The sequence below is a fragment of the Homalodisca vitripennis genome, chromosome 4 (genome assembly GCF_021130785.1).
Source record: "Homalodisca vitripennis isolate AUS2020 chromosome 4, UT_GWSS_2.1, whole genome shotgun sequence".
NCBI lineage: Eukaryota > Metazoa > Arthropoda > Insecta > Hemiptera > Cicadellidae > Homalodisca > Homalodisca vitripennis.
Window position 1 is genome coordinate 67,639,103 of NC_060210.1, and position 25,529 is coordinate 67,664,631.

Sequence of the window (25,529 nt, forward strand, 5' to 3'; positions counted from 1 at the left end):
TTTCACTCAATTCTTTCCCTCCTAAACCTAATAGTTGATGAAATGAACTTTGATGAAGATGAATGGAATTTGCCCAACAACGGATGATCATAATCACTGATTTTTCCAACCTCAATATCAGATAGGCAACCCATCAGAAGAATAAAAATTTATTTATATATATACTATTATTATGTTATTTTAAGTATTTGGTTACCAACAGCTGGCTTCGACTACTTGTGTGTTTATGCACCAATTCATTGTTAATACACCTTGCATTGTTAATATCTAATCTCTCACCTGCTAAGTACAGTACATGCAAATATTAGTGTTCATTGTGCCTTATTACGTATAACTTGACCATTACATTATTTAGGTGCGTCTCGCTGATTCCCTACCAATTGCTTTAACCTTTGTTAGTATCTTTATAAACTTAAAGCATGGGAACCCTGAGATTCTGAGATTGAACTGACCGGAGCCGAGGTTGAGCCGGACTCCGCCCAGGAACTCGTTGCTGGCCAGTCGGTCATGGTCCCAGATGGTCAGCTCCAGACTGCGTGAGGCCAACTCATCTAGGGTGACCCCTGCATACGTGAAGGTGTGGTGCCACGCCGGTGAGCAGCACTTGCGCAATACTGGCGTTTTCTGCTTGCTGCTACGGCCCTTGTCTGGCAACAGGTAGCTGTACAAAACACACACACACACATTGTTATTTCTTGTACAACATTCTAGAGTAATTTTAAAATCTACAATAGTAATCATTGAAGAAAAGTATATACTATTATAAAATATTTTCTTGATCTAAATTTGTACAGTGTATAGCAAATTTTAGAAGGCTATAAAAATATCTGTCAAAAACGCATTACATTTAAGACCTACTTCTCACTAGCCTTAGGTAAGAAACAAATCAAAAAAATATTTATTCTGTATACCAGCAGTAACCCGCAGCTTCGCACGCAATTTCCTGTTAAAAAAACAGGACAATATATTCATGTATTCTTTATCTATGACATAATAAACAGTCCTGAGATTAGTTATCTTAATAGAAACATGCCTATTGCAATCCATTTGAATGTTACCAATCCTTCTTGAAATATTAATATTATTCTTCTGTATTATATGTGATGGAAAATTTCCAACCACATATAATACATAAGTGATCAAAGAGCCTGAGTGAAGATAACTTGTATCCCCCCAATAAAAAAAGGTTTAAATAATTTTGTCCTCTTGTTTTTGGATGTAGAATTATATGAGATACCACATCTTAAAGATATAATTAAAACATACCCAAATGCTTTTAGTTTTTCTTGTGAAGTGTACAGTTTTTGTGTACTTATTTAAAAATGTAGAAAGACATTTTTTCTAAACAATTAATAAAAAAAGGAATTTGGATGTATATTAAGTATATCTTTAAAATGAGACACTTCCCATAACCCTACAACCACAAAAAATGGGACTGTAAGAGTGTTAGAGGATTAACATGTTTCTTATGGGGCTAAAATTCAGATGGTCACCAGTACACCCGGATTTTCACTCTCAACCAACACCAAAAAAACTTTGTTTAAATTTAATTATTTGCTATGTAATTGATTATTTATTACATCTTTAATATAACATAAGTGAGAGGAGTGAGTGGATTATTAAAGGACCTTTACTGACAACTTCAAGGATTTACTCTATGAAGATATAGCCTTTCCTTCGCTGTTTTGTAAAACTAGAAACATTGGACGTGTGAGCAGTAAGCTGACCTCTTGCAGAAGGGGTCAGAGGTGCCATTGCTCTTGACTGCAGCCAAGTTCTTAGCTTCCTTGACCAGCACCTGTAGGCAGCCCTTGTTGCCACCCTTCTTACTAGGGCTGACCTCTGGTGGTACAAACTTCAGGCCCACGATCAGCTCTCCCTTGGAGCCCACCAGCTCTTCCAGGGGTTCTGACTGAAATCCACCATCAAATTGTAAGACATCACTCTCCTGGACTCTGTTTTAATGATAAATCCAATACAAGAGAGCGATAACGTTCATTATAATGTCTCTTATAGTGGAATAGATCATCAGTCCATTGAAAAAAAAATTCAACACAACAGAAATTCCAATTTCGAATAAAAGAAAGAAATCACACAGGAAGCAAATTATAGAAAATCAAACGAATCTTCAAAAACACGATATTGCAGACAAATTCATAAATATATCAAAATATATCTGATTAAGTATTGTAGATGTTAAAAATACAAATTCACTGAAATTAAATTTAAAAAATCTGAGAATTTAGACCGTGGAAAGATGTATTTAAAAATGCTCAATTATTAGGCAAAGCAATGTGTCACTCTGCATGTCTTACAGATACTTTTCATTATACTATTTTCTGTTGTAATTACATTCTCACATATTATTGGCATTACAAAACAGTTCCTGCTACCTGATCCAATACCTGCAGCATTCCAATTCTATCTATTTCTGTGTAGACCATGTTCTGTATAATTTAAGATATCAGCTCCAATTAAATCTAACAATGAAATTCTGTTTAGAAGAAATGTAATTATTTGAACAAATCTCAAAAAAATAATTAATCTTTTAAGAATTTTCTTATTTAATCAAAGAAAGTTTCCTCTCCAATCATTTTCTCCAACTCTATAATGTTCTTAAACTAAAAATGTGCTTACACTCACAAATTATAAAAAAAAAACAAAATGTTATATTCTTTTATGAATCAGAAACAATCTGAAGATAATATAAGATTATAAAATAGAATATCCATTGGGTTGACTGAACAGTCTTTTATACATTTATTACACATTTAGAAACATCTTTTTAACTATTTGGAACTAAAACAAGTAATAGATTCAGGATGGGGATCTGGTTTTGGTTAGAAAGTTATGAACCTAGTGTGACGGGCAATTACGCCTGTTCCCTTCATCGGTAATTATGCCGACATTAACTAGGACGGGCAATATATGTCACTGTTGGCCAATGGGTTAAATAAATTAGTGAAGCCTTGGAATGGGTATATAGACAGTGTGTTTTATTATACAGGGCTTTTCAAAAAGAATATACGTATTACAAAGTATTATTTTCTCCAAACTATTGATCGCTGTGCCTCGGCTTGGCTCTTCAGGAAACAAATACATAGCCTAGTTTATATTAATAGCCGATAGATGTCAGTTGCCTTCTGTTTTGCTAGGTAACCATCATGTGTTAAAAATGGCTACTAAAAATTAAAAAAAAAATAAAATAATTTTGTATTCTTGAGTTTACGAAGTGCAATTCAAGTTTCAAGTTGAGGAACCAAATTGATACCTTGTATGGGTGGAACATTCACAGATGGTATCGACAGTTTGTAGATACAGGATATGTATGTTATGGAAAGAGTTCTGGCCCTCATGTTCTTGAAGAAAGTGTTGCATGAATTCAACTGCTTTCCAACTTAGTCCTTCAAAATAAACTCGGCATGCCAGTCGGGAGTTACAACTGTCTACAACAACAATTTGTTTTTTTTTTTTGGGACATCCAAAACATGTTATGAAGCTGAACAAGTTATATATATATATTTTTTTTTTCTTCCTTTGCCTAAAAGGCGGTCTGGTTTAAATAACCACGAGACCTCGATGTACACTATTGTCCCTTTGTTCATCATAGTTTTAATTGTTATAATACATACACCTAATCATTATCCATTCACATATATGTATACACACATCACATATATTATTTACAAAAAAAAATAACAGCACAAAGGTAAAAAATGGATTTTGTCTTCTCTGCCAGGGGCAATCAAGCAGTATCCTCCTAACCCGAAAGGGTGGGCCACGGATAGAAGAACCCTGGGATTGGTTTCACATATATGTTTTAAAAAGTGTTAGTATTGTTTATATTTTTTATAGTCTTTTATTGATGGAAAATAAAAATTTATTTATTTCTATATAAATTTGGTGATTCTCCATGGTCATAATTTCTCTTAAGCCTGTAGAAAAATTTTGATTGAGTGTTTTGGTCCTTTTTAACCATTTCTCCCTTTCACAATAATATTTCGGACATTTCATTAAAATGTGTTCTAGCGTTTCATCTGAACCTAATGTACAATTTATGCATAGTGGAGTGAAATAACATTTAATTCTACGTAAACAGGTGTTTACATTCGCATGGCCTAACCTAATTCTAACTATATTTACAATTTCATTTCTAGTATAGTTTGTTGCCTTAAACCATGGTTCCCTTGAAAAGGCTTTTTTGACACTTATGTACCATTGTGCTTTGTTACTTGTATTAAGACTATTTGTCATTGTCCTATATTCCTTATATTCTGATACGATTTGAAATCTGCCATGGTTGTGTAAAATTCTCTAACATTATTTATATTGTGGGTTGAGGACTTGGCTAATTTATCAACAACTTCATTACCTCTTATTCCCATATGTCCTGGGACCCATTGTATAATGTACGTATTTGTGTTATTGTCTAGTATTTCTTTAATTATGTTTAATATTATGTCATTATCTTTTACCATGCCAAACTTTGTATTTTCAATAGCTTTGATAACGGATTGGCAGTCAGAGCATATAACTACCTCAGTGTTCTTCAGTGATTGGGTGTGCTGTACAGCTTTATAGAGCTTGAAGTAATATTGTTAAGTTTAAAATTTAGTCTGGTGACAGTACATGGAATATAAATCGCAGCTCCTGTGCCATTATCTGTTTTAGACCCATCTGTATAAATAATGAATTTTTCTTTGTAGGTTATGTTTACCATTTCTTGCCATTCATTTTGTAATAAGACATTATTAACGTTTTTATCTACTTTTCTATTATTTACTGGAATATTGCAGTTTACATTAAAGTTAATTAGCTCTAAGGGTAGTATTAATTCATGTGCAGCTGTAAATTTGACATAGTGGTTTTCAATTTGGTTGATGTGCTGTGCTGTGTTAATTGTTGAAATGTACAATGGTTTTTTCTTTTTTCTCCAGTAAGGGTGATTATCTATTATCATATGGAGATAACTTAAGTTTTCATATCCTGGATGGTTGGGGTGAGTCATAATTTTATAAACAATTCTCTCTGCAAGTGTTATTCTTCTTATGTTTAAGGGAATTACCGCACATTCCGCTTGGAGTCCTATAACTGGAGAGGTCCTAAAAGCTCCTGTGGCTATTCTTAGAGCTTGGTTTTGTACTACTTCTAGTTTATTGAGTATGTTCCTTGGGGCATGTCCATATAAAAAAGAACAATAGTCAAGCTTAGCTCTAATTAGGCCTTTGTATATCGCAAGTATGAAGTGGGGATTTGCTCCATTTCTGTTACATGCTAACATCTTTAAAATATTAATATCTTTCAGACATTGTGTATGCAATTGTTCAATGTGCGGTTTAAATGATAGTTTATTATCTAAGGTAACACCTAGAATTTTTACCTTATCGGCTACTGTGATCATTTGTCTGTTTACGTAAAAATTGATTCCGAAGTTTAAAGATCTTTTCCGTGTAAATATTGTAACTATACTTTTACTGGGATTAACTTCCAGATTTAACTTTTGAAGTTCCTTACTTAAATTATCCAGTGAATCTTGCATGATAGGTTGTATTTCGACACAGTCCTTGCTGGATATATAAAGTGCAACATCGTCCGCATATTGCAATGATTGTACTTGTCTGGGCAGGCATTGATTAATATCAGCTATATATATGGCAAAAAGTAAAGGACTCGTTACACTGCCTTGTGGTATTCCTTTACATGAGCTTCTAATTATTTGGTGGTGAGGAAATACTATAGTAAGTTGCCTATCAATGAGCCATTTGTGACAATGCATAATAAACTTAGCTGGCATGCCTTTGATATACATTTTAGTCCATAATGTAAGCAGATAAACATTATCATATGCACTAGTAATGTCTAAAGATGTTAAAATAGTAATTTCATTGTATGTCAGAGCAGTTTGTAAATTAGATATTAGTTTAATCATGTAATCGGCACAACCCAATTTATTCCTAAATACATATTGGGTTTCAGGGATGATTTTAAGACTATCAACAAGCCATGGCAGTATATTTTTAACCATTATGTTCATTATCTTAATAAAACATGATATCAAAGATATAGATCTGCATGAGTCCTCTTTTTCCTTATCCTTCCCCGGTTTTAAAATTGCTACTACTCTAATTTGTTTCCAGCTTTCCGGCATTCTAATCTCATTGTTCCAAATGCCATTGTAAATGTTTAGTAAAAAATTTAGGGCTTTAGGTGGCAATTTTTTAATCATTGAATATGTTATGCCATCTAGGCCTGGGGATGTATCTGATTTTCTTGATTTTATGGCTTTATAAAGTTCTGCCATGTTAAAATTAGTTTCTAAAGCATGTTTACCATAATTCAATATTGTTGGTGCTTTCAATTCCGTGTAATGGGGTACATAATCAGGAATTATATGCTGCATGAATTTATTTGTAAGGTCATAGTTATCGGACATATTAGATTTATTTTCAGTGTTATAAGGGTTTTTTAGCTTTTTAATAATGTTCCATGCATAAGATGTTGAGGCCTTGCCTCCTATTTTTTGACATAAGTTCTCCCAACCTTCTTTTTTTGCAGAATTTATAACTTCTTTGGCTCTATATGCCGCTTGTTGATACATATTGTGATAGTTAGTAGGGGTCATATTTAATTTAAAAGCTTTAAAAGCTAAACGTCTATGAGCTACTGCTTTAGAACATTGTTCTGTCCACCAGGGTTTTGGCTGGAACCCAGCCCTGCCTGACTGAAGTTTGGGTTTTGGGATGGCTGTTTCTGTTGATTGACGTATTATTTTTACCAAGAAATCATATTGCATTTCTATAGGTATGTTATCTAATTTTTCTAAATTATGTTCAATAGTTTTGGTATAAATCTCCCAATTTGCTTTTTTCATATTAAGACCTGGATTAATATTTATCATGTGAGTTGTATCAAGGAATTCGAACTGCATAAGAATTGGGTAGTGGTCACTGCCCATTGGATCATTTGAAATAGTCCAGTTTAAAAGGTACGCATAAAGGTTTGGTGTGGAAAATGTTAAATCAATCACAGATTGTCTGCGATATATATTTGGAGTAGTTGTATATGAATTATTATTCAACAAAATATATTTGGAGTGTGAATACGCTTTAAAAATATCATTTCCGCGAGAGTTTGCCTCTTGGCATATCACCACATATTACTGCATATCCCTCATCATTACAAAATAGTTTGCTGTTCCAGAAATTGGAGTTAACTTTACCATCTGTGCAGTAAATGTTATGTATATAAATTAATTTATTGTAATTTTTAATTTTAATAGCCATATATTGCATATAATTATTGTTAAAATCTGCTGTATATTCAAAGGATAATGTTTTGTGTATTATGATGGCCACTCCACCATAGCCATCATATCTATCCACCTTAATAATATCATAGTTATTATCTGTTAGTTTGATATTATCATGAAGCCATGTTTCTTGGATTATACCTATACTTATATTATTTTTACTAAAATAATGTGTTATCTCTGACCATTTGGGCCTTAAAGATCTACAATTCCACTGGAAAATATTTAGCTTAGGTGACATTTTGTTTTTTATTAGGTATTATATTATTACTATAGTTGTTACAAGCTCTGCGTCCTGATTACAAACACAAACATGTGGTGTTTTGTACGAGATTCTTGATGCTATTGACAATGATAACACTTTCGCAAAACGCTTTGTATTTGAAACGACTTTCCATGTTAGTGGTCAGGTAAACAAACACCATATTTGAATTTGGGCCTACAGAACCCACATGAAAATGTACGAGATTCGCCCAAAGTCATTGTGTTTTGTGCGATATCCCGAACCTCTGTTTACTCCCCATTCTTCTTTGATAGAAACACAAAAAATAATCAACAGTATTTTGGTATGTTACAAAAATGCATGTTTCTGAGACTGCACGAATAGAAATTAATTTTTCAACTAGACAGGGCATCTCATCACTGGAGTCACCAAGTGCGTGAATATCTGAATGAAACTCTACCAAACCGTTGTTTTGGTCGTCACGAAGGTGGATTTGACACCCTGTGACTTCTTCCTGTGGGGGTTTCATTAAAGAAAACATTTAAGTGCCATCACTCCCACAGAACCTGGAAGAGTTTAAGAACCGGAACCGTACTGCCATATCATCAGTGACAAACTTGCCTGAGTATGGGAGGAATTTGTGTATTAATGTGACACAAATTCAACAATTACACACACACACACACACACACACACACACACACACACACACACAAAGAACCGTCATATGTTTAAACCGTCGTGGTTGTTATTTTTGTTTGTTTGTTCATGTCGCTGATAGAGGACATATTGAACATCTTTAATCTGAACTTGAGAGGTTCGTAAATATGTGTGTAAAGTTTCATATACCTATATCTTAAGTTTAATAAATATATGCATTCGAAATACTTTACTCTTTTTGAAACACCCTGTATTTCTGTTGTTATAGCTGACTCTTATTCAGAAACTGGAACATAATTGATTTAAGTATACAGGATGAAATTTTCATTCACCATCATTGCCTTTTTAAAAAAGATATTAATTTTATTTCAAGTAAAACTTGTGTAACTTACCCGTTCCTGTAACGTGTAAAACTTGGGGAGTGGGTCATCAAACACCTTGTTCTCGAGAGCCATGGTCACCTCACCCAGGAAGTCGTTGCGGCCAAACATGTCCGAATGCCACACACTCAGCCACAGCGTGCGACTCTCCAGTCCTTCCAGGGTGATGTGGAACTGTGAGATACATTTTATCACTCTCACAATCATACTATACTGGGAATTGCTGTTTTTTTGTTAATTTGCCTAAATCATGGTATGATTTAGTTAAATTATTTAATGGATTAACAAAAATTAACTTAATTTTACAATATTCTAACAATTAACAAGAGTATATACATGGCTCAACGATATTTCATTCTGTTTAAGAAAAATTCAAAAAGGTTTTCAGTAGTTAATGTGAATGTGTTGAGCTTAGCTCCAGTTCACCTTCCTCTTAGTGAAGGGCTGCCATCTGACAACGTTTCAGACTTGACTCCTGGCATCTGGAGTCATGTTTGTCTGAAGAGATCCATAAAAAGTCAGTAACGAAAAGCTCAAAATGAACTCTTTACATCGTTTTGACATCAGAGGAAGGTGAACTGGAGCTAAACTCAACATTCACATTGAATCAACACCTTACCCTAATAGTTTAGTGAACCGAGCAACTGTACTAAGTTCTTTTTAAAAATAATTTATGCAATTCAATGTTTTATGTATATTTCCTGACAGCTGTTACTTTAGTCATGTAGAACTTTTATGTTTGTGTTGATTGTTTCTTCATGGTAACTATTAAACAACTTCTTAACGTTTTGAACTATCAGGAGATAGTGATTCAAAATGCAGTAACCTACAAAATTCTTCAAGGCTATCTCTAATAATAATATTGTTTTCAGAAAAACAAATGGATTTTCACTTTCATAATTTTTAAACTGGAATTGGATGACAAGGTCATTTCTAACTTAATCACCAAGGAGGGACCAAACATGTCCAAACCTCCATCTACGTTTGGTCAAATTAAATATTCTTAGTTGACAGTAAACATTGGATTAGCTCAAATATCCTTGTTGATTAAAATAAGTACAATTTAACAATCCTTATTCAGTATAGATTTTCCCACAAGAAACACTGTGTTGAATATGAATGATTAACTATTAGGATTAACAGATAATAATTGTATTTTAACAATTTATTTGCATTGAAACACTAAAATCTAACTTTCGGAACAAACTTGCGATTGAGACAAGTTTTTATTTATAACACAGTTTTAAACTTTATACCTCTGTTAAAAGCAGAACCTCGAATGTGTGGCCAGCGGCTAACACACTCTTAATAATAATAATAATTGGATGATACTCAATTAGCGATTAATAGCAGAAAACAATGACCTTAGATAAAAAGTTGGCACTTGTTTCACAGGTCTTTGGTTCATTCCATCATTGATAGGCCACATATTTGGAAGACATAAGACGACATAAAATTTCTTCACAGTATCCTTACACTGGCAACACATCTATGAGACTGGTACATATATATAGTTTGCGAGTCATCTTGCTTTTTTTGTGTGCGTATATTATGTACAATTGGAGATTGTCATTGATGAGTGAATTTAAGAAGGATCCAAAACTGTTTTTAATTAAGAATCCATTTTACTCTTTTATGAATATTTTTTTTTGAATCGTATTTAGAGATGTATGAGTTTTGTGTTATTTTAATATAAGGTCCACATTTTTATATCTAGTTTAATGTAGCCTAATTAACACAATTCATTTACTAACACATTCCTGAACTAAAATATTGAATAAAATTCGGCAATACAGCCAGTAGTATGTGAATGTTGTTTTCAGTTCCATTTCACCTTCTGCTTAGTGCAGAAATGGTACACGTAAGAGATCTCCACAGTGCGCATTTAAAATTGCATTAGTTTTAAATTGTCTTTGCTTACTTTCTAGGGATCAGCTGACCCTTATATTATACCAATACTATATGATACACTCTCAGATTGTTACAAATATGCTTCTGTATACATAAAGAACAAAGTATTTTAACACGTTGGTTACATCTAGCTTCCTTAATACAATATCTGATGGGTATGACTATATTTAAACGTACTCTTATATTGTATATAACAATATTATTGATAACACATTGTGAATTTGGACAAGACCTCGATTTTTATATATTTTGTGTATTCATACGTCAATCCAATAAACTGTTTATTGTATACCTATGTTTACAAATCAGTAAATAAAAAAAAACCATTTTGGCACAGAAGTTACCTTTAATGTTTCTTCAAAAACAGGATTCAGGGTGTGTTTCTTCACCCGTGTTTTACGTTTGCCTGACTTGGATTTATCAGGAAGCAGGTACACTTTGACATATCTGTAAAATGGACAAGACAGAAACTGGTTATAAACATATGGAAATAGAATAACTAATAACAGTCTCTTATTATAATAAAAGCAGTTCACTTTAATCCTTAACTTTCTAAACAACCAGGATGTGGACCTTCTGCTATTTCCTATTTTACTCTCACATAACCACAACCATCAATAGTCTACCCACCAAAACTTTTACCTTTTAAACCACCAAATAAAGTGTACCTACTTATATTTTCCACAGTTGAAATAAAGTTTCTTATTTATTTCTAACAGTACATAAATGTGTAAATATTTTGTCATATTAAAGGGACTAACTTTATATTGTGAAAGGAAAAATTATATTTTTCTGTGATTGTATTATTTGAAAATAACAATATCTCTCCCAGCACAAACTTGGGTTCTTAATGTCTTTTTAAGTTCTCTAAATTAAACATTTTATCTGTAGTTTCATAATATTTAGGAAATTTAAGCATCTTCATGTCAAAGTTCATTGCTCAATTAGACTACTCCTATCATAGCTCAGTTGGAAGGTGTAGATAGATTTTGTAATAACAGAAATATTAATAATTTATTTCTTTTGGGATTTACATGTAATCAATTGAAAGAAAATATTAGTATGCCAGAATAATTTTTCTGTTAGCCTTTAAATAATCCAGTGGTGAATTAAAATAATAATAAAAAAAACTGGCCATTATATTGAAACAAAATAGTGTTATACTGAGCTGGCCAATAAACACGACTAAGATATTTATAAAATCAATATTTATGCCAAGTTTTAACTTGTGTTATCTTTTTTGTAAATCTTATAGTGATGGTCATCGTCTGTGTTTACAGTTTTTGTGCATGTTTCAGTATAATATTGTGTAGTAGTTAGTTACATGATAAATATAGACCTTCCTGGATCTGGTAGTCATCACTTACTACATACAGCTAGGCAGCATTAGACTCTTCTGATGATGAAGATATCGTTGTCAGGTCAGTAAAAATCAGTAAATTCCAAATGGGAAGTATTCTTTCCATATTTTCAAAACAGATGTCATCAATATTGGACTTCGGATAAACTTTTTACATCTTGTTTCAACGTTTAATAACTAAACTACAAGTGTGAAAAACACATGAAAAAGTTTTAGCACCACGCATAACGTATTTTAAGATGTCACACATGTATTAAAGGAGAAACAAAATTCTTCAACAACCCAATGACAGTGACAACTTTTATTTCTAATGATGATTTAAACCTAGGCTATTTTTGAAGAAAGACTCAATATCTAACCCTAAATTCTCTACCATTGGACCTCTAATTTTAATTTACAGACTTTGAAGCAATTTAAGGTTATTCATATCACGAGAATCAATTCAGAGATGATTCAAGGAGTGAAACCATTGATAGTAATGTTACATACGGGTCTGATCGGTTCCGTTTGGTGTCCACAGCTGCAAGGTCTCTGCATTGTTTGACGTAGATCTCCAGAGCCCCTTGCTTGTAGTTATATTGGAGGCCAAATTCCACCTCCCCTCTGACAGCCACGGAGCCATACCTCCCTTCACCTGCTCCAGAATACACACTGGCTAGGGAGTCACTTCTTGCCTGCACACAGCATAAAAGTATCTTAAATTGTGAAATGGGATTTATTGGACACATGCAATTTTAAAACTCATCATTCCGAGTTTGAAATTACTTGGCATTTAGTGGTGATAATGCGGTATCTCATAAGCTTAGATCACTTTTGCTGATTTTATTTAATACACACACTCATTTTAAGTAAGAACAATCCAGTTATAAAATTGTGTAAACTAACTAATAAAACCACAGCTATGGTAGGAAGAGTTTATTCAATACGAATGTTGAGTTTAACTCCCAGTTTACATTCAGTACGTGTAGCATTTGAAATCTGATGCTGTCACAGACTTGACTTCTGAAATCTGGAGTTATGTTCGCCTGAAGGGATAAAAAAATAGTAAGTGACAAAGAACGAAGAAGCTCAAAACAAACTTCTCGCATCGTTTTGACTTCAGAGACACCTGACGAATTAAATAGTGGAGTTTAATAGAGTAATTTATGGACACCCTGTGTAGAGGATGTAGAAATGGCAAAATATTATCTATCAAAGAATTTTGAAAATATTACAGTGCATTTGTATTTCAGAATATTACAGAATTTGTTGTATTTCCTGGAGAAAATACAACAAATTTATAATATATCACTTAGATGAATAAATATGAGAGTCCATATCTGTAGATTTACAAGTTTAGTGTTCAGGTATGGCTGCCTGCCCTGAAGAAGTGACAAAATTTACAGGGTTAAGGGAAAGCTTACATGTGTACTTGAGTTACATGTTCAACATAGAGGCTGAAAAAATCATTCAATTCTGTAATTTTTAAATCAAACTTCCGTACAGTTTTCTGATCATCAGTTAACAGTTACACTGCCATCAGACAACTAGATAAAAGAGACTAAAAGTCACCACTACCAGTATATAGCGAGTGAAACACAGACACATTCAGGAGGACGTATCTAAATGGTTGTATCCAAAAATACAGTTAGCTGATGCTGATTTAACATTCATTTACATGTTTGACAGCTGGTTTCAGGTGTAAACCTATGAACAATTCTTTGAGAAAAATGTCATCATTTCATATTTTTACCCGTTTTTTGATAGTTAGATTGAAAACTACAAAAACAGTGTGGGTGATGATCAATTTCTATCCTAGAGGAAAGGTCTATATTGATTTCAAGAAAACTCTGTGTGGTTATACAATGCAAATTGGCTCTTGACTCCTGGAGTAATAGGCTAACTATTGTAGCACTAATAACGAGTATGTAGTATTAATGTGAGTATACATATAAACAAAGGTTTTGGCGGAGCTATCCACTTTGAAGATACAATAAATACAGAAAACTAAATCAGTATTTAGTTTTAACTCACTAAACAAACTAAACAATAACAAACTTTTAATTAAAACTATAAATTGACTACAGTAATTAAAGCCTGGTAAGAAATAGGTATCGATGTAACATTACAATATTGATGTAATCCAACATGTGGTAAAAATTATAAGTGAGTTTAATATTAATAACATTATCTTCCAGGCATTATTGTTCATATTAATGTGTCTTTCTTTACTTATAAGAATCAATGACACATAAACTGAATAGGATAAGTCATAACGTGTTATCAGAAACAGTAAAAGAGTTATTGCAATAATACAGTAGCATTAGCCATATGTTTATCATTGACTTTTGATGACATTGTTAACTATTGGCACTGCTCTAAATACTCATATCAATGTTCTGATAAAGACATGTTTGCAACTCAAATACAGTAACTGATATCACTCAAGCAGCCTGTTGTAGAACCACGAATATGTTCATTTATAAGAGCCTGGTTATATTATTAAATATTACTTTTATTATTTATTGTTTAAAATTATACCTGCTTTTCTTTATATTATCAGCAGTTCGGTTTTGGGGTATAAATCACATTGAAAAAGTTTGATATCACAATAGTAGAACACAACAATGTAATTATACACACTGAACAATAATAACTACATAAATCAAGAAAATCATGAAATACAACAGAGCACAAGGTTCAAAGTAGCATAAATACTCTCTTGAACTGATAAAAATATAACTAACAATGATGAAAACCATAAATAAAATTTAAAATACAATACCAACAATGTTCGTAAAGGTTGAGAAAACTACACACAAAAGATAAATCAATTTGCTTCAATATGCATCTAACACATGCCTTGAACCTGGCTAGGGGAACAGGAGAAAAGTTCAGATGACTAGAAACGCGGTTACCCAGCCGTTGTACCCTTTCCCATATCCATTTTGACTCCAGGTTAGCTGCATGGAGCCTTTTCTCAAACATCTTCAAGAATCTTGTGTGCCCAGACCATTAATTTGAAATTAACACTTGCAGAGGAAATGGGAAGTCTATGAACTATTTACAAGCTTACTAGGAACACGGAATCTTGAATGTCTCTTTTGACCTCCAGAGAGTTCAGGTTTGGAACATCTTTCATTCAAAGATCAGGATTTGATCAAAGTATCCCATCATATGGCCAACAATTGACACACATTTCCTTTGAACTTGCTGAAGTTATGTCCAAGATAGCTTGATGAGGGCACCAGATGACAGAAGAGTACTGCAAAAGAGGAAAAGTGTGCACACATCACTAATGGCTCTTAGTGATATTGGATTACTTAGATAGCAGGAGACTCGTGACAGCATCCCTAATATTCTCAAGACTCTGATATAAACACTATGTACATGATACAATAATAGCAGAGGAGATCTCTCAAGTCACTCACTGACAACTGCCAGCTAGAAGTTAGCCTGACATGTGATAGTTCCAAGTCATACTATTCTATTTACACCAATGATCAACATCTTGTACACCATCTTGCAATACAGAACAATCACTCATGGAGTGTATCTGACAATAAATGTTTATACTGTCAAACAACAGACAATGAACATTCAATAATTGGTATATAAAATACCGGTCCTACACAATATTTAATTAATAATGGACATTGCAAACACAAAAGTATTATCTATATGACAGACATTTACACCTGGATTTGTTTGCTTATTAGAAAAACCTAATATTTTACAGTTTAATCATGAATGATTTTTAGATTTTTAAATTACATTTAACTAAGGTATGCTCACATAACAGAAATCTGCTATGTAATCAATGAATACTAATTATTGATTAAGATGAGTAATAAGATGTATGAGTAAGTGACAGGAACTCAACAAGTTTCAATATTTTTCATACAGAATAATTATGCCCTTAAGTACACATGACTCACCCCCAGGGAGGACGAGGATGCTGCTCGACTGTTGGTGAGTCTGTCCTCCTCCTCTACAGCACGCACGCTCACTGACTCTGAGCACACACTCGCATCGTCTGATACTGCAACAAAGTCAAATATTACTATCGTATGAGGAAAACAAATTAATATTACCAATTTGTCAATAATTCACTAACTGACAATATTACAAACAAAACAAAATCAAATCAATACAATAATTATATTATATTATTAAGTTAAGTGCCTTAGGATATGCAATATATACTGCCATATTGAGTATCATTTTAAACCTGTAGAAACGTCCTAAGTGCTTTTACAAATGCAATAAATCAATATCTAACAGAAAAATTTCATAGAAACCATGAGTAGAAATTAAAAAATCTTTGCTTGGTAAAATTAAAATGTAATTCTTCAATTAATTAGACAATATCAAACATGTTCCAAAATAGAAACATGTTATTTTACACTCAAGGGAAATGTTAAGTTGATATTATTTTGTTCTTTACAATGCTTAAAGACAAACAAGGCGGAACATTTTAACTTTATAACCATGACTCATCATAATAATGGCCTGCAGAAACCTATAGGTGCATCTATCATAGTTACCACCAGTTGACATTCTTTGTTTAAAGTTTGTTATTGACGATGGAAGGTTTAAAAGGGTAACAGGGTTTTGGACATTTGCCATTGTTATATGGTGCAAAATGTATAACATGTTTTCGAGGATTAATTAAAATCTATCCTCTTAGTCAGGTGGAGGAGATATTAATACATACAAAAACAAAGAACATAAAGAATAAAAGAAAGGAAAGCAAACCAGATTATATTCAAATGTTACTAAATAGTTCTTATCAAAATTTACTTATACACAATTTTGAATTGAACACTTTTTATGGCAAGTGTAACATACACATTGAGCAATTTTATTTTTATTTATTATTGAGTCTTTACAAGTGTCAAGTAATGTTACTTTTCGTGTGTGGTCGTGCGTGCATAGAGTCTCCTATGGAAACATACGGGCAGCAGCAGATGAGATTCCCTACCCCAAGTGGCCTGATACGCCTCAAAAACTGCATCTTTTTTATACAAGTACAATGGCGGTTGCGATAGGAGCACTCCCTCTCTTCCTGTGATCACGCGACTCTACTGAGCGGAGATTGACCGGACAAAAAGAGTGATGACGAATAACGAAGGTCGTTGACAATGCAGAGTATCCGCTAGTCGCGAAGGACGTCTTGTTTTTACTATAGACTATCTTGTAAGTGTGGTTGTCGTCAAGACAATCATCATTAGTTGCGATTGCCGCGGCCAGGGCCGTGTAGAGCCAGGGTTAGACCCACGCGTCCGCGTCACTCGCTACACCAGTCGACCTTGAGATCAGCTGGAACCGACCGCTGCGCCATCTCGAGGATATGCTTGCATTAAAACCGCTGGAACGCTACGGGCTGATGCCCTAACCGAGACCTATCTCACGTTCAGATTCTCCTCTCGGGTGTTTTGCCGATCGACTTAAGGCCTTCCCCTGCCAGACACTGCAGTAAACAGCAGCTCACTCAGCTTGTAGCGCGAACCCAGTGTGGTCTTGGTACTCTGGTAGCCTTTGCTACATTTCCCACATTGCCTGTGGAGTGTTCCCATTTTATTAGATGTTCAATTCACTTCACCAAACGTAGTCCTGGATTCCTTCGACTCAGCACCTCAACTGAGGAAACTACATTCCTTTACTTCCGATCGATCATCTTGTTTCCAACAGTACCAACCTGGAAACCACTGATTGTGGTTTCGAGTTGCTTTCTCTTAATTTAAAAGTGCTTGCTCACGAAATATGCGAGTGCAAAAACACAAGCGCTGAAGTGATACTGTCCAACAACAAAGGTATATTGAACTTGCCTTTATTGACAGATATGTTGCTATTGTTTGAACTGTGTTTTTTTGTAATGAACAAACAAATCAAAGTTACTATCTATGCGCAATGAAAAATTAACATATACTATTTGCCGTTTGCCATATACATAAAGTAACGTTAAGGCGACCGCTGGGTGGAGGCCTACTGAAACCCTGTGAAGGATTGTGCCTCATCAGACTAAATGGCAACGAAACACATGCATCCAACTAACTTCCACTTTTTTACGTAATATAAATAATATTTTATTAATATTATTAATTAAGCGTTTTTGTTAAGAACTTTGAGGTGTTTGTTAAATAACAATAGCGGAAAAACGATAGAAGTGAAATGGTTAGTTTGATGTTGCTTTTTCTTTATTATGTAGGATAAAATCAATGGTGACCTTTAGCTCTGACAACATTTAATAAACATCTTATTTTTATATCAACGTGATATTACTATAAATACTAATATAGTTAATAACATACTATAAATACATTTATCAGTAAAAGTAGAAAGTTTTTATATTGGCATTTATTACGTCTACGATTATAGGCTACTTAGATATAGACTACAAATACGACTGATATTGGGAAATATTTAAGTTTTACTTGTACGTACTTCATTACATTAAGTGGAATCGATACCACAAGAAAAAAGTTCAATGTGATGCTCTGTTGACAAAAGAGACCCAACGTCTTCAATATTACTACAATTCTGTTGACTTTTTAGGTCTGTCAGTCAACACGAATACAGTAGGCTGCACGCAACGTACGGGAAGTGGAGGGAGGTGAAAGTGGTTCCTGGCTGCGGTTTGTTTGTCTTCGTGAATGTTGCGGTCACAGACGTGACATAGCATCTCACATCAGTCTGGTTTCTCTAATATCGGGACGATAGTCGACCGAGTACCAGTAGTCATAGAATAAATCGTAGAAATCTCCATATGCTCAAGCACCTATACACCTGCCTATGTTGATAGGTTGAATACAGAATACCGTCAACAGGAACATTACCTATTTAAAAACAGTCATTTAGAATAAAAGTAAATAATTTAAAAACGTGGAATACAAACACCAAAAAGAGAAGCTAAGAAACAGATTCGCCGCGCGGAATTTAAAAGTTGATGATTTTACGATAGCGTTATTTCCACATATTGGCTGATTCCTGACACACTACGTGAGCGATGTTTGACGTTGTAACAATATGTCTGTACGTCTGAAAACTCGTATACATAAACGATAGTATGTACATGTTTTATGGAATCCACATTACAAGTAGAGAACGAACCGCCAGAAACTACAACTAGCGCTGAAAACTCGTATACATAAACGATAGTATGTACATGTCTAATGGAATCCACATCACAAGTACAGAACGAACCGCCAGAAACTACAACTAGCGCTGAAAACTCGTATACATAAACGATAGTATGTACATGTTTTATGGAATCCACATCACAAGTACAAAACGAACCGCCAGAAACTATACTAGCGCTGAAAACTCGTATACATAAACGATAGTATGTACATGTTTTATGGAATCCACATCACAAGTACAGAACGAACCGCCAGAATCTACAACTAGCGCTGAAAACACTATCATAACAACAGATAGTATAGTTAGTTGACTATCGCTGTAAAACTGGTATACATAAACGATAGTATGTACATGTTTTATGGAATCCACATCACAAGTACAGAACGAACCGCCAGAATCTACAACTAGCGCTGAAAACTCGTATACATAAACGATAGTATGTACATGTTTTATGGAATCCACATCACAAGTACAGAACAAACCGCCAGAAACTACAACTAGCGCTGAAAACTCGTATACATAAACGATAGTATGTACATGTTTTATGGAATCCACATCACAAGTAGAGAACGAACCGCCAGAAACTATACTAGCGCTGAAAACTCGTATACATAAACGATAGTATGTACATGTTTTATGGAATCCACATCACAAGTACAGAACGAACCGCCAGAATCTACAACTAGCGCTGAAAACACTATCATAACAACAGATAGTATAGTTAGTTGACTATCGCTGTAAAACTCGTATACATTAACGATAGTATGTACATGTCTTATGGAATCCACATCACAAGTACAGAACGAACCACCAGAAACTACAACTAGCGCTGAAAACACTATCATAACAACAGATAGTATAGTTAGTTGACTATCGCTGTAAAACTGGTATACATAAACGATAGTATGTACATGTTTTATGGAATCCACATCACAAGTACAGAACGAACCGCCAGAAACTACAACTAGCGCTGAAAACTCGTATACATAAACGATAGTATGTACATGTTTTATGGAATCCACATCACAAGTACAGAACGAACCGCCAGAAACTACAACTAACGCTGAAAACTCGTATACATAAACGATAGTATGTACATGTCTTATGGAATCCACATCACAAGTAGAGAACGAACCGCCAGAAACTACAACTAGCGCTGAAAACACTATCATAACAACAGATAGTATAGTTAGTTGACTATCGCTGTAAAACTGGTATACATAAACGATAGTATGTACATGTTTTATGGAATCCACATCACAAGTAGAGAACGAACCGCCAGAAACTACAACTAGCGCTGAAAACACTATCATAACAACAGATAGTATAGTTAGTTGACTATCGCTGTAAAACACCTTGAGTGCCAACGTCTCCAGCTACTGACAGTGTCTGAATGTTCCTCCTCACAGTCTACACGAGATTCTTGCACTGCAAGGGTTGAAAAATAACACTATAAATTGACATGGATAACCAACGCTCGATAAAAACCGAAAAATAACACATTTCTCCACATTCTACACATTGCGACTTGTACAAAAGTAACATTTACAAAAAATAAACAATCATCCACTAGAACCGTACAAGCAAAACATTGAAGGCGATAATTGCTACTGCGGCAATGAAACAGGAAACATAAGTTAGAAGATGTCGGCAGGACACCTCTCCGGGAAACTAACTACAGCCCGTGAAGGACCCGAACGAGGCCGATGGAAAAAACGAACATTGTCCACTTCTCACAAGGACATCGGGACAGTTGATCCCGGAGTATAGGCGCAGCGCTGGGCCAGGAACAAAAAAGTAGCATGGACTAGAATATTTAAAAAATAAGCAGTTTTTTCACATACATTTTTTATTCTGCGGTTAGTAAATGTGCCTGGATATGTTTAAGTAACCATCAAGTGTGAAACGCACTTTACAGTTGCTAGATGATGGCACCGTATTGCAAAACAACAATGGCAGTCAATGTTTTTACATTTCATTTTTATTGATACATGACGATTAACATTTTTACGTGATTTTTTCAAATTGACGATTCAGTCTTCTGCACGACATAGAACCAACACCTTTATTCATGATCGTCAATTTATTTTAATCAATCTTTTTTGTAACTACTTCTTTACAAGAAACCGTTAAATAATAACGTAATAATTGTAATATTTCAATATATTTTTCCGATTCTGTACAGGTTCTTTACTATTTGAAATATAAATGATCACATTATTAAAGATGTAATTAATTATGGATATTAGTTGTATATACTTGTTTTGTTTGTAATGTTCAGTGGTTATTAGCATTTACATACATGCAAATATGTAATTAATTGTATAAGATAGCTTTCTTTATACAAATTATTAAAATGAACTAGACTCTATCAGGTTGAAATAGTAAAATATAAAAACGACGTTTTACAAGGGATTCTCTAACCTCATACTAACTTACTGTGAAAACAAGATAGATTTGTTTAGTGCTTTCACCGAATTGCCCGATTTCTCCAGGTGTATTCTTACACTGATAAGAAATCAGAAAAAGATTCTGAAAGATTCTGTTAAGTAGTCAGAATCTCTTTAACTACAAGGGTCGGAGTTGTATACTAAGACGTCCGCTGTTAAGAACCAGCTATTTAGTAGTGCTGACACACTATACGACGTCAGCCTGCAGAACTGAACAAAGACTGGGGTTTTGGACAGTTCTACAAAGGCAGAGGAAATGCCCTTTCAAGTCCTCCCAGAGGTATACTTCCCTATTGTAAGGGACTAATTTTTGTTTTAAGACATGGAATAAAAGCACCATACAGCTTTGTAAATCACAATACGTAGTGGTGTTAGAAAATAAAATAAAGAATCTGGCAGATAATTAATATACAACATTTTCAACGAAATTCTTTGTAGAAAAGACTACTTTTTACTCAGCGTTCAAGTCTCCATATTCAATCCAGCACTGGAACATTTGGGTGGCGTTAAAAAACGTGTTGTTCTTGGAAGTCTGTATTAACTCTCCCTCTGTATCGCAAATTTTCCAGGATTGCAAACATAGACAAAAAACCTAGACCATACAGTAACGTATTCAATATGTCCCGTTAATGGTAGTATTACGCCTGGCCGTTGGAATGCGTTGGGAGCAGTTGTTCCAATTAATAGACTTATCGGTTTTCTCTATTCTGATTACAAATTCCTTGGTTGCTAAAGGACGGAATAAATCCAGATAACACTCGTACATCTATCTTGGTGGTGTTGGCAATACTGTGGCAACACTCGTGTCCGGGTGACGCTGACGGCGGGAAATGTCAAAGTGACGGCGGGAAATGTGGTCTGTTGCTCCCGCAGTACAGCCCGTGCGCCTGCCTGACAAGCGAGTAACACCGTTGTAAAACATGAAACAATACACTTTGTATTTCACATCACAACTCGAGTGCAAGATGATAATTAATACTGTAAGTACTCGAACATAAGCTGCCTTCAACTGGAACTTAAATACAAGTTTATGGATGGATACCGAGTAGATATGCTCTGCTCTATTGGTACACATACAGTACATAAGTATGTATGAGTAATAACTTTAATTATTATGCAAACACTAAAATTGAGACGCTCATTTCGGATAAAATCTCAGAAGAAACCGAACTAAGCGATTAAACTTACAACAGGTTATACAACATTTGAAATGACTATAAGTAACAGCCAAGAATAAGGATTCACCGCCATTTTTACTCTGTACACTCAAAGTTCTAACTTCTCTAAATCACTTATATTCCATGCTTCTGAGATTTGTTTACCTATGTTGGTCCTATTGGCGTAAACTAAAATCAATTTCTGGATTCCTGGCCTTTTGCTCTCTCAGTACTTGAAGTTCAAGGTTCTCAAAATCTCTTGTTTACCATGCTTTTGAAAGTTGTCTATCTCTGCTGGACCTACTGACGTAGACCAACAGCAACTTCTGGATTCAGCCTTTTTAAATCTCTATATTCGATGTTCATGTTCCCCGAATCTCTGGTTTACCATGCTTCTGACAGTCAACAATTTTTTTTGATTTTTTGTATGTTTTTTTATTACACTCCATAAAAATTAATTATTATGTTTTCGATTTTACAAACTTACACGTTCTATATAGATTATTTAAGAGATTATTAGGGACAAATGATCAATTTCTTAACTTCATTCAATAGAACATTTACATATTAAACGGGGTTTTTCAAGATTGGCGACAATAAAGAATATTCTTTACTGTCATCCAATAACGTCACGCCTGAACGTACCATTGCGTCAAAAGTATCGTTGACATTGTGTAAATAAAACATATCTAATAATATATAATAACCTACGATGGAAATAGGAAGTGCCGACCATAGTGAATTGGCAATTGGAACTGGGAAACAGTAGCCCGTGTTATATGACACATTATATAATGATGTTCTAAATTTAGAATGCTAAGTACACGCTCATATGAATAAGTCCGTTATTGAGACCAACGATGGTGTATATTCTGACTTTTAATTAACGTAAATTATGTCTCTATTTTAGTTATAATAAACACCAAAACACGCTGTATTTACGTTCAACATACTGTAATTGTGTCAAAATTGCACATGTGCACAAAAACGTTGTTCTTGAACTTCAACAAATTTCTTGCCGTGCCCTCACTACGGTTATGTCACGGCAAGGCGTGACTGTCCGACATACACGTGACCGCTGGTGGCCGCGATATTGCCACGTCTACAAGGCGCGTTGTTGCCAAGTCAACACCCTGCACCTGGCAGTGTTTCTGCCGCCGCAGCACTTGAATGTAGAGTGCGAACTCGTTAAGCATGGAAATAAAGACACGCGTGTTTTCATATATAAGATGATGCCTAGATCCCGTTGCAGGCCAAGCTTCAGATGTCCAATGTACGGTTGGGTAACAGACCCCAAAGTTACGGAGCAGGCGCTGGAGTCCCACACACGCACGTTCGAGAGAAAGTTAAACTATAAAACTAAATGCATCCTTTCTACTTTTCCTTCTTTGAACCGTATATCTGATACTGAAACTATTTTCCATTTATGTTGCTAACAAAAAAACCATAACAAGCTAGCTTGGTTATTGAGTATGTACACGGTTCTTGAATTCAACGGATGGAGCTAATATAATTTTGTAGTGTTATATTAGCCTCAAGATAATATTTGATAGCCCTCCTCTTTCCACTATGTGCATATAACATTATACGATAAATGCACTTTTTTTATAAAATACAGTAGAACAGTTCTCAGAACGAATATGAGCCACGCTTACATACACTGATCGAGTGGAATATTGTCCACATTATCACTTGATGGTATTTCAACGTTTTGAAGACTATCTTTTACATTACATTTTAGAATTATAAATCATTGTAGGACAGGAGGAGCAACACATTTTCATTATCTTCGTAAGCTGCGAAATGTTCTAAAAATGGGGGTTTTCATGATTTACGAAAATCATAACAATTTTGTTTTCGATATACAACAACGAAGTAAATGCAAATACAGCAATGCGAGCACACGATTCTTTATCCAATATAAACTACACTCTACAGAAATTGTGATTGGTAATAAATGAATGTAAGACTGAATTTTCAGTCCACCGCAGTGCACCGTACAGAATGACTTATCGCTCAACTCGCCGAACTTACGAGAAAGCTCCCAGATTTTTCACAAGATTAATCACTTAATTACAGTTTATGAATATGTAGTAATTATTGCAGAAACTTAGTCTATTATGTTGAACGTTTCGAAGTTATATTTAATTTCAATACGAAATATACAACGGTGCCAAGTTACACAGAGATAAGTAAGTCTATTAACCGAGGCGGGCGCCAAACAAAGCGATTAAACCTGTACAAACAGTGTGTTGTGTAATCTTTCACTTTTAATTGATATAGTAAGATAAGAAACCGCGATAAGAAATAAGGACTGATTGTACTTTATCTTTGTTTATAAGGCACTACAGCTTTATCAACCATTCTGAAATAGTCTACACAACTTTGGGGAAAAAGTACGATAATGTGTTAAATATCGAATTCATGTTGCTTTCGTGATTGGAATTAAAATGCACAAATACAATAAGATATGAGGTCGATCTTTGGTTATGTTTGTAACTTTTACGCACATATGTAATACTTTACAACTAGGGGATAGGAATTGTAAGTTAACTCGTATAGGATTCCCCAACATCCGCAAAATTTCCAAGGCACGCCTATAACACCAAAGTCCTCCTATTATTTTGTACCCAGTTTCCAAATTCTTTTAAGTGTGCGACATGCCCCAACCTTACATAGTGTTGTGATCCTATTGGTCCATTGGTTCTATACTGACATTGGTAAATTGTTTTGAAAACAAAGCTAATAATTAAAGTTTTTTTAAGAATTTACTATTAGCTATACTAATTCATATCATATAGAAGATAATCTACATTTAAAGATTTTATGTGGTTTAAAAACAGTTTTTTTGAAAAACTCAGGCATTAAAATCTGTCATCAGATTAAGGACATTCTATTTTGTCAGTTTGAATTAATAAATGTTCTAAAGTTGCCACCTTGGACCGGCAATAAGAATC

At 34.3% G+C, this 25,529-nt stretch overlaps 1 protein-coding gene across 2 annotated transcripts in view; it reads right to left on the reverse strand.

Moving 5' to 3' along the window:
• LOC124359457 overlaps window positions 1-25,529 on the reverse strand; it is a 151,544-nt gene that overhangs the window by 2,963 nt on the left and 123,052 nt on the right. For both annotated transcript variants that reach the window (XM_046812206.1, XM_046812207.1), the window contains exons 7-12: window positions 15,761-15,864; window positions 12,333-12,517; window positions 10,828-10,930; window positions 8,585-8,746; window positions 1,728-1,912; window positions 453-661 (exon numbers count right to left, since the gene is read on the reverse strand). In XM_046812206.1, coding sequence (XP_046668162.1) covers window positions 453-661; window positions 1,728-1,912; window positions 8,585-8,746; window positions 10,828-10,930; window positions 12,333-12,517; window positions 15,761-15,864 — 948 coding nt within the window. The remainder of the gene's footprint in view (window positions 1-452; window positions 662-1,727; window positions 1,913-8,584; window positions 8,747-10,827; window positions 10,931-12,332; window positions 12,518-15,760; window positions 15,865-25,529) is intronic.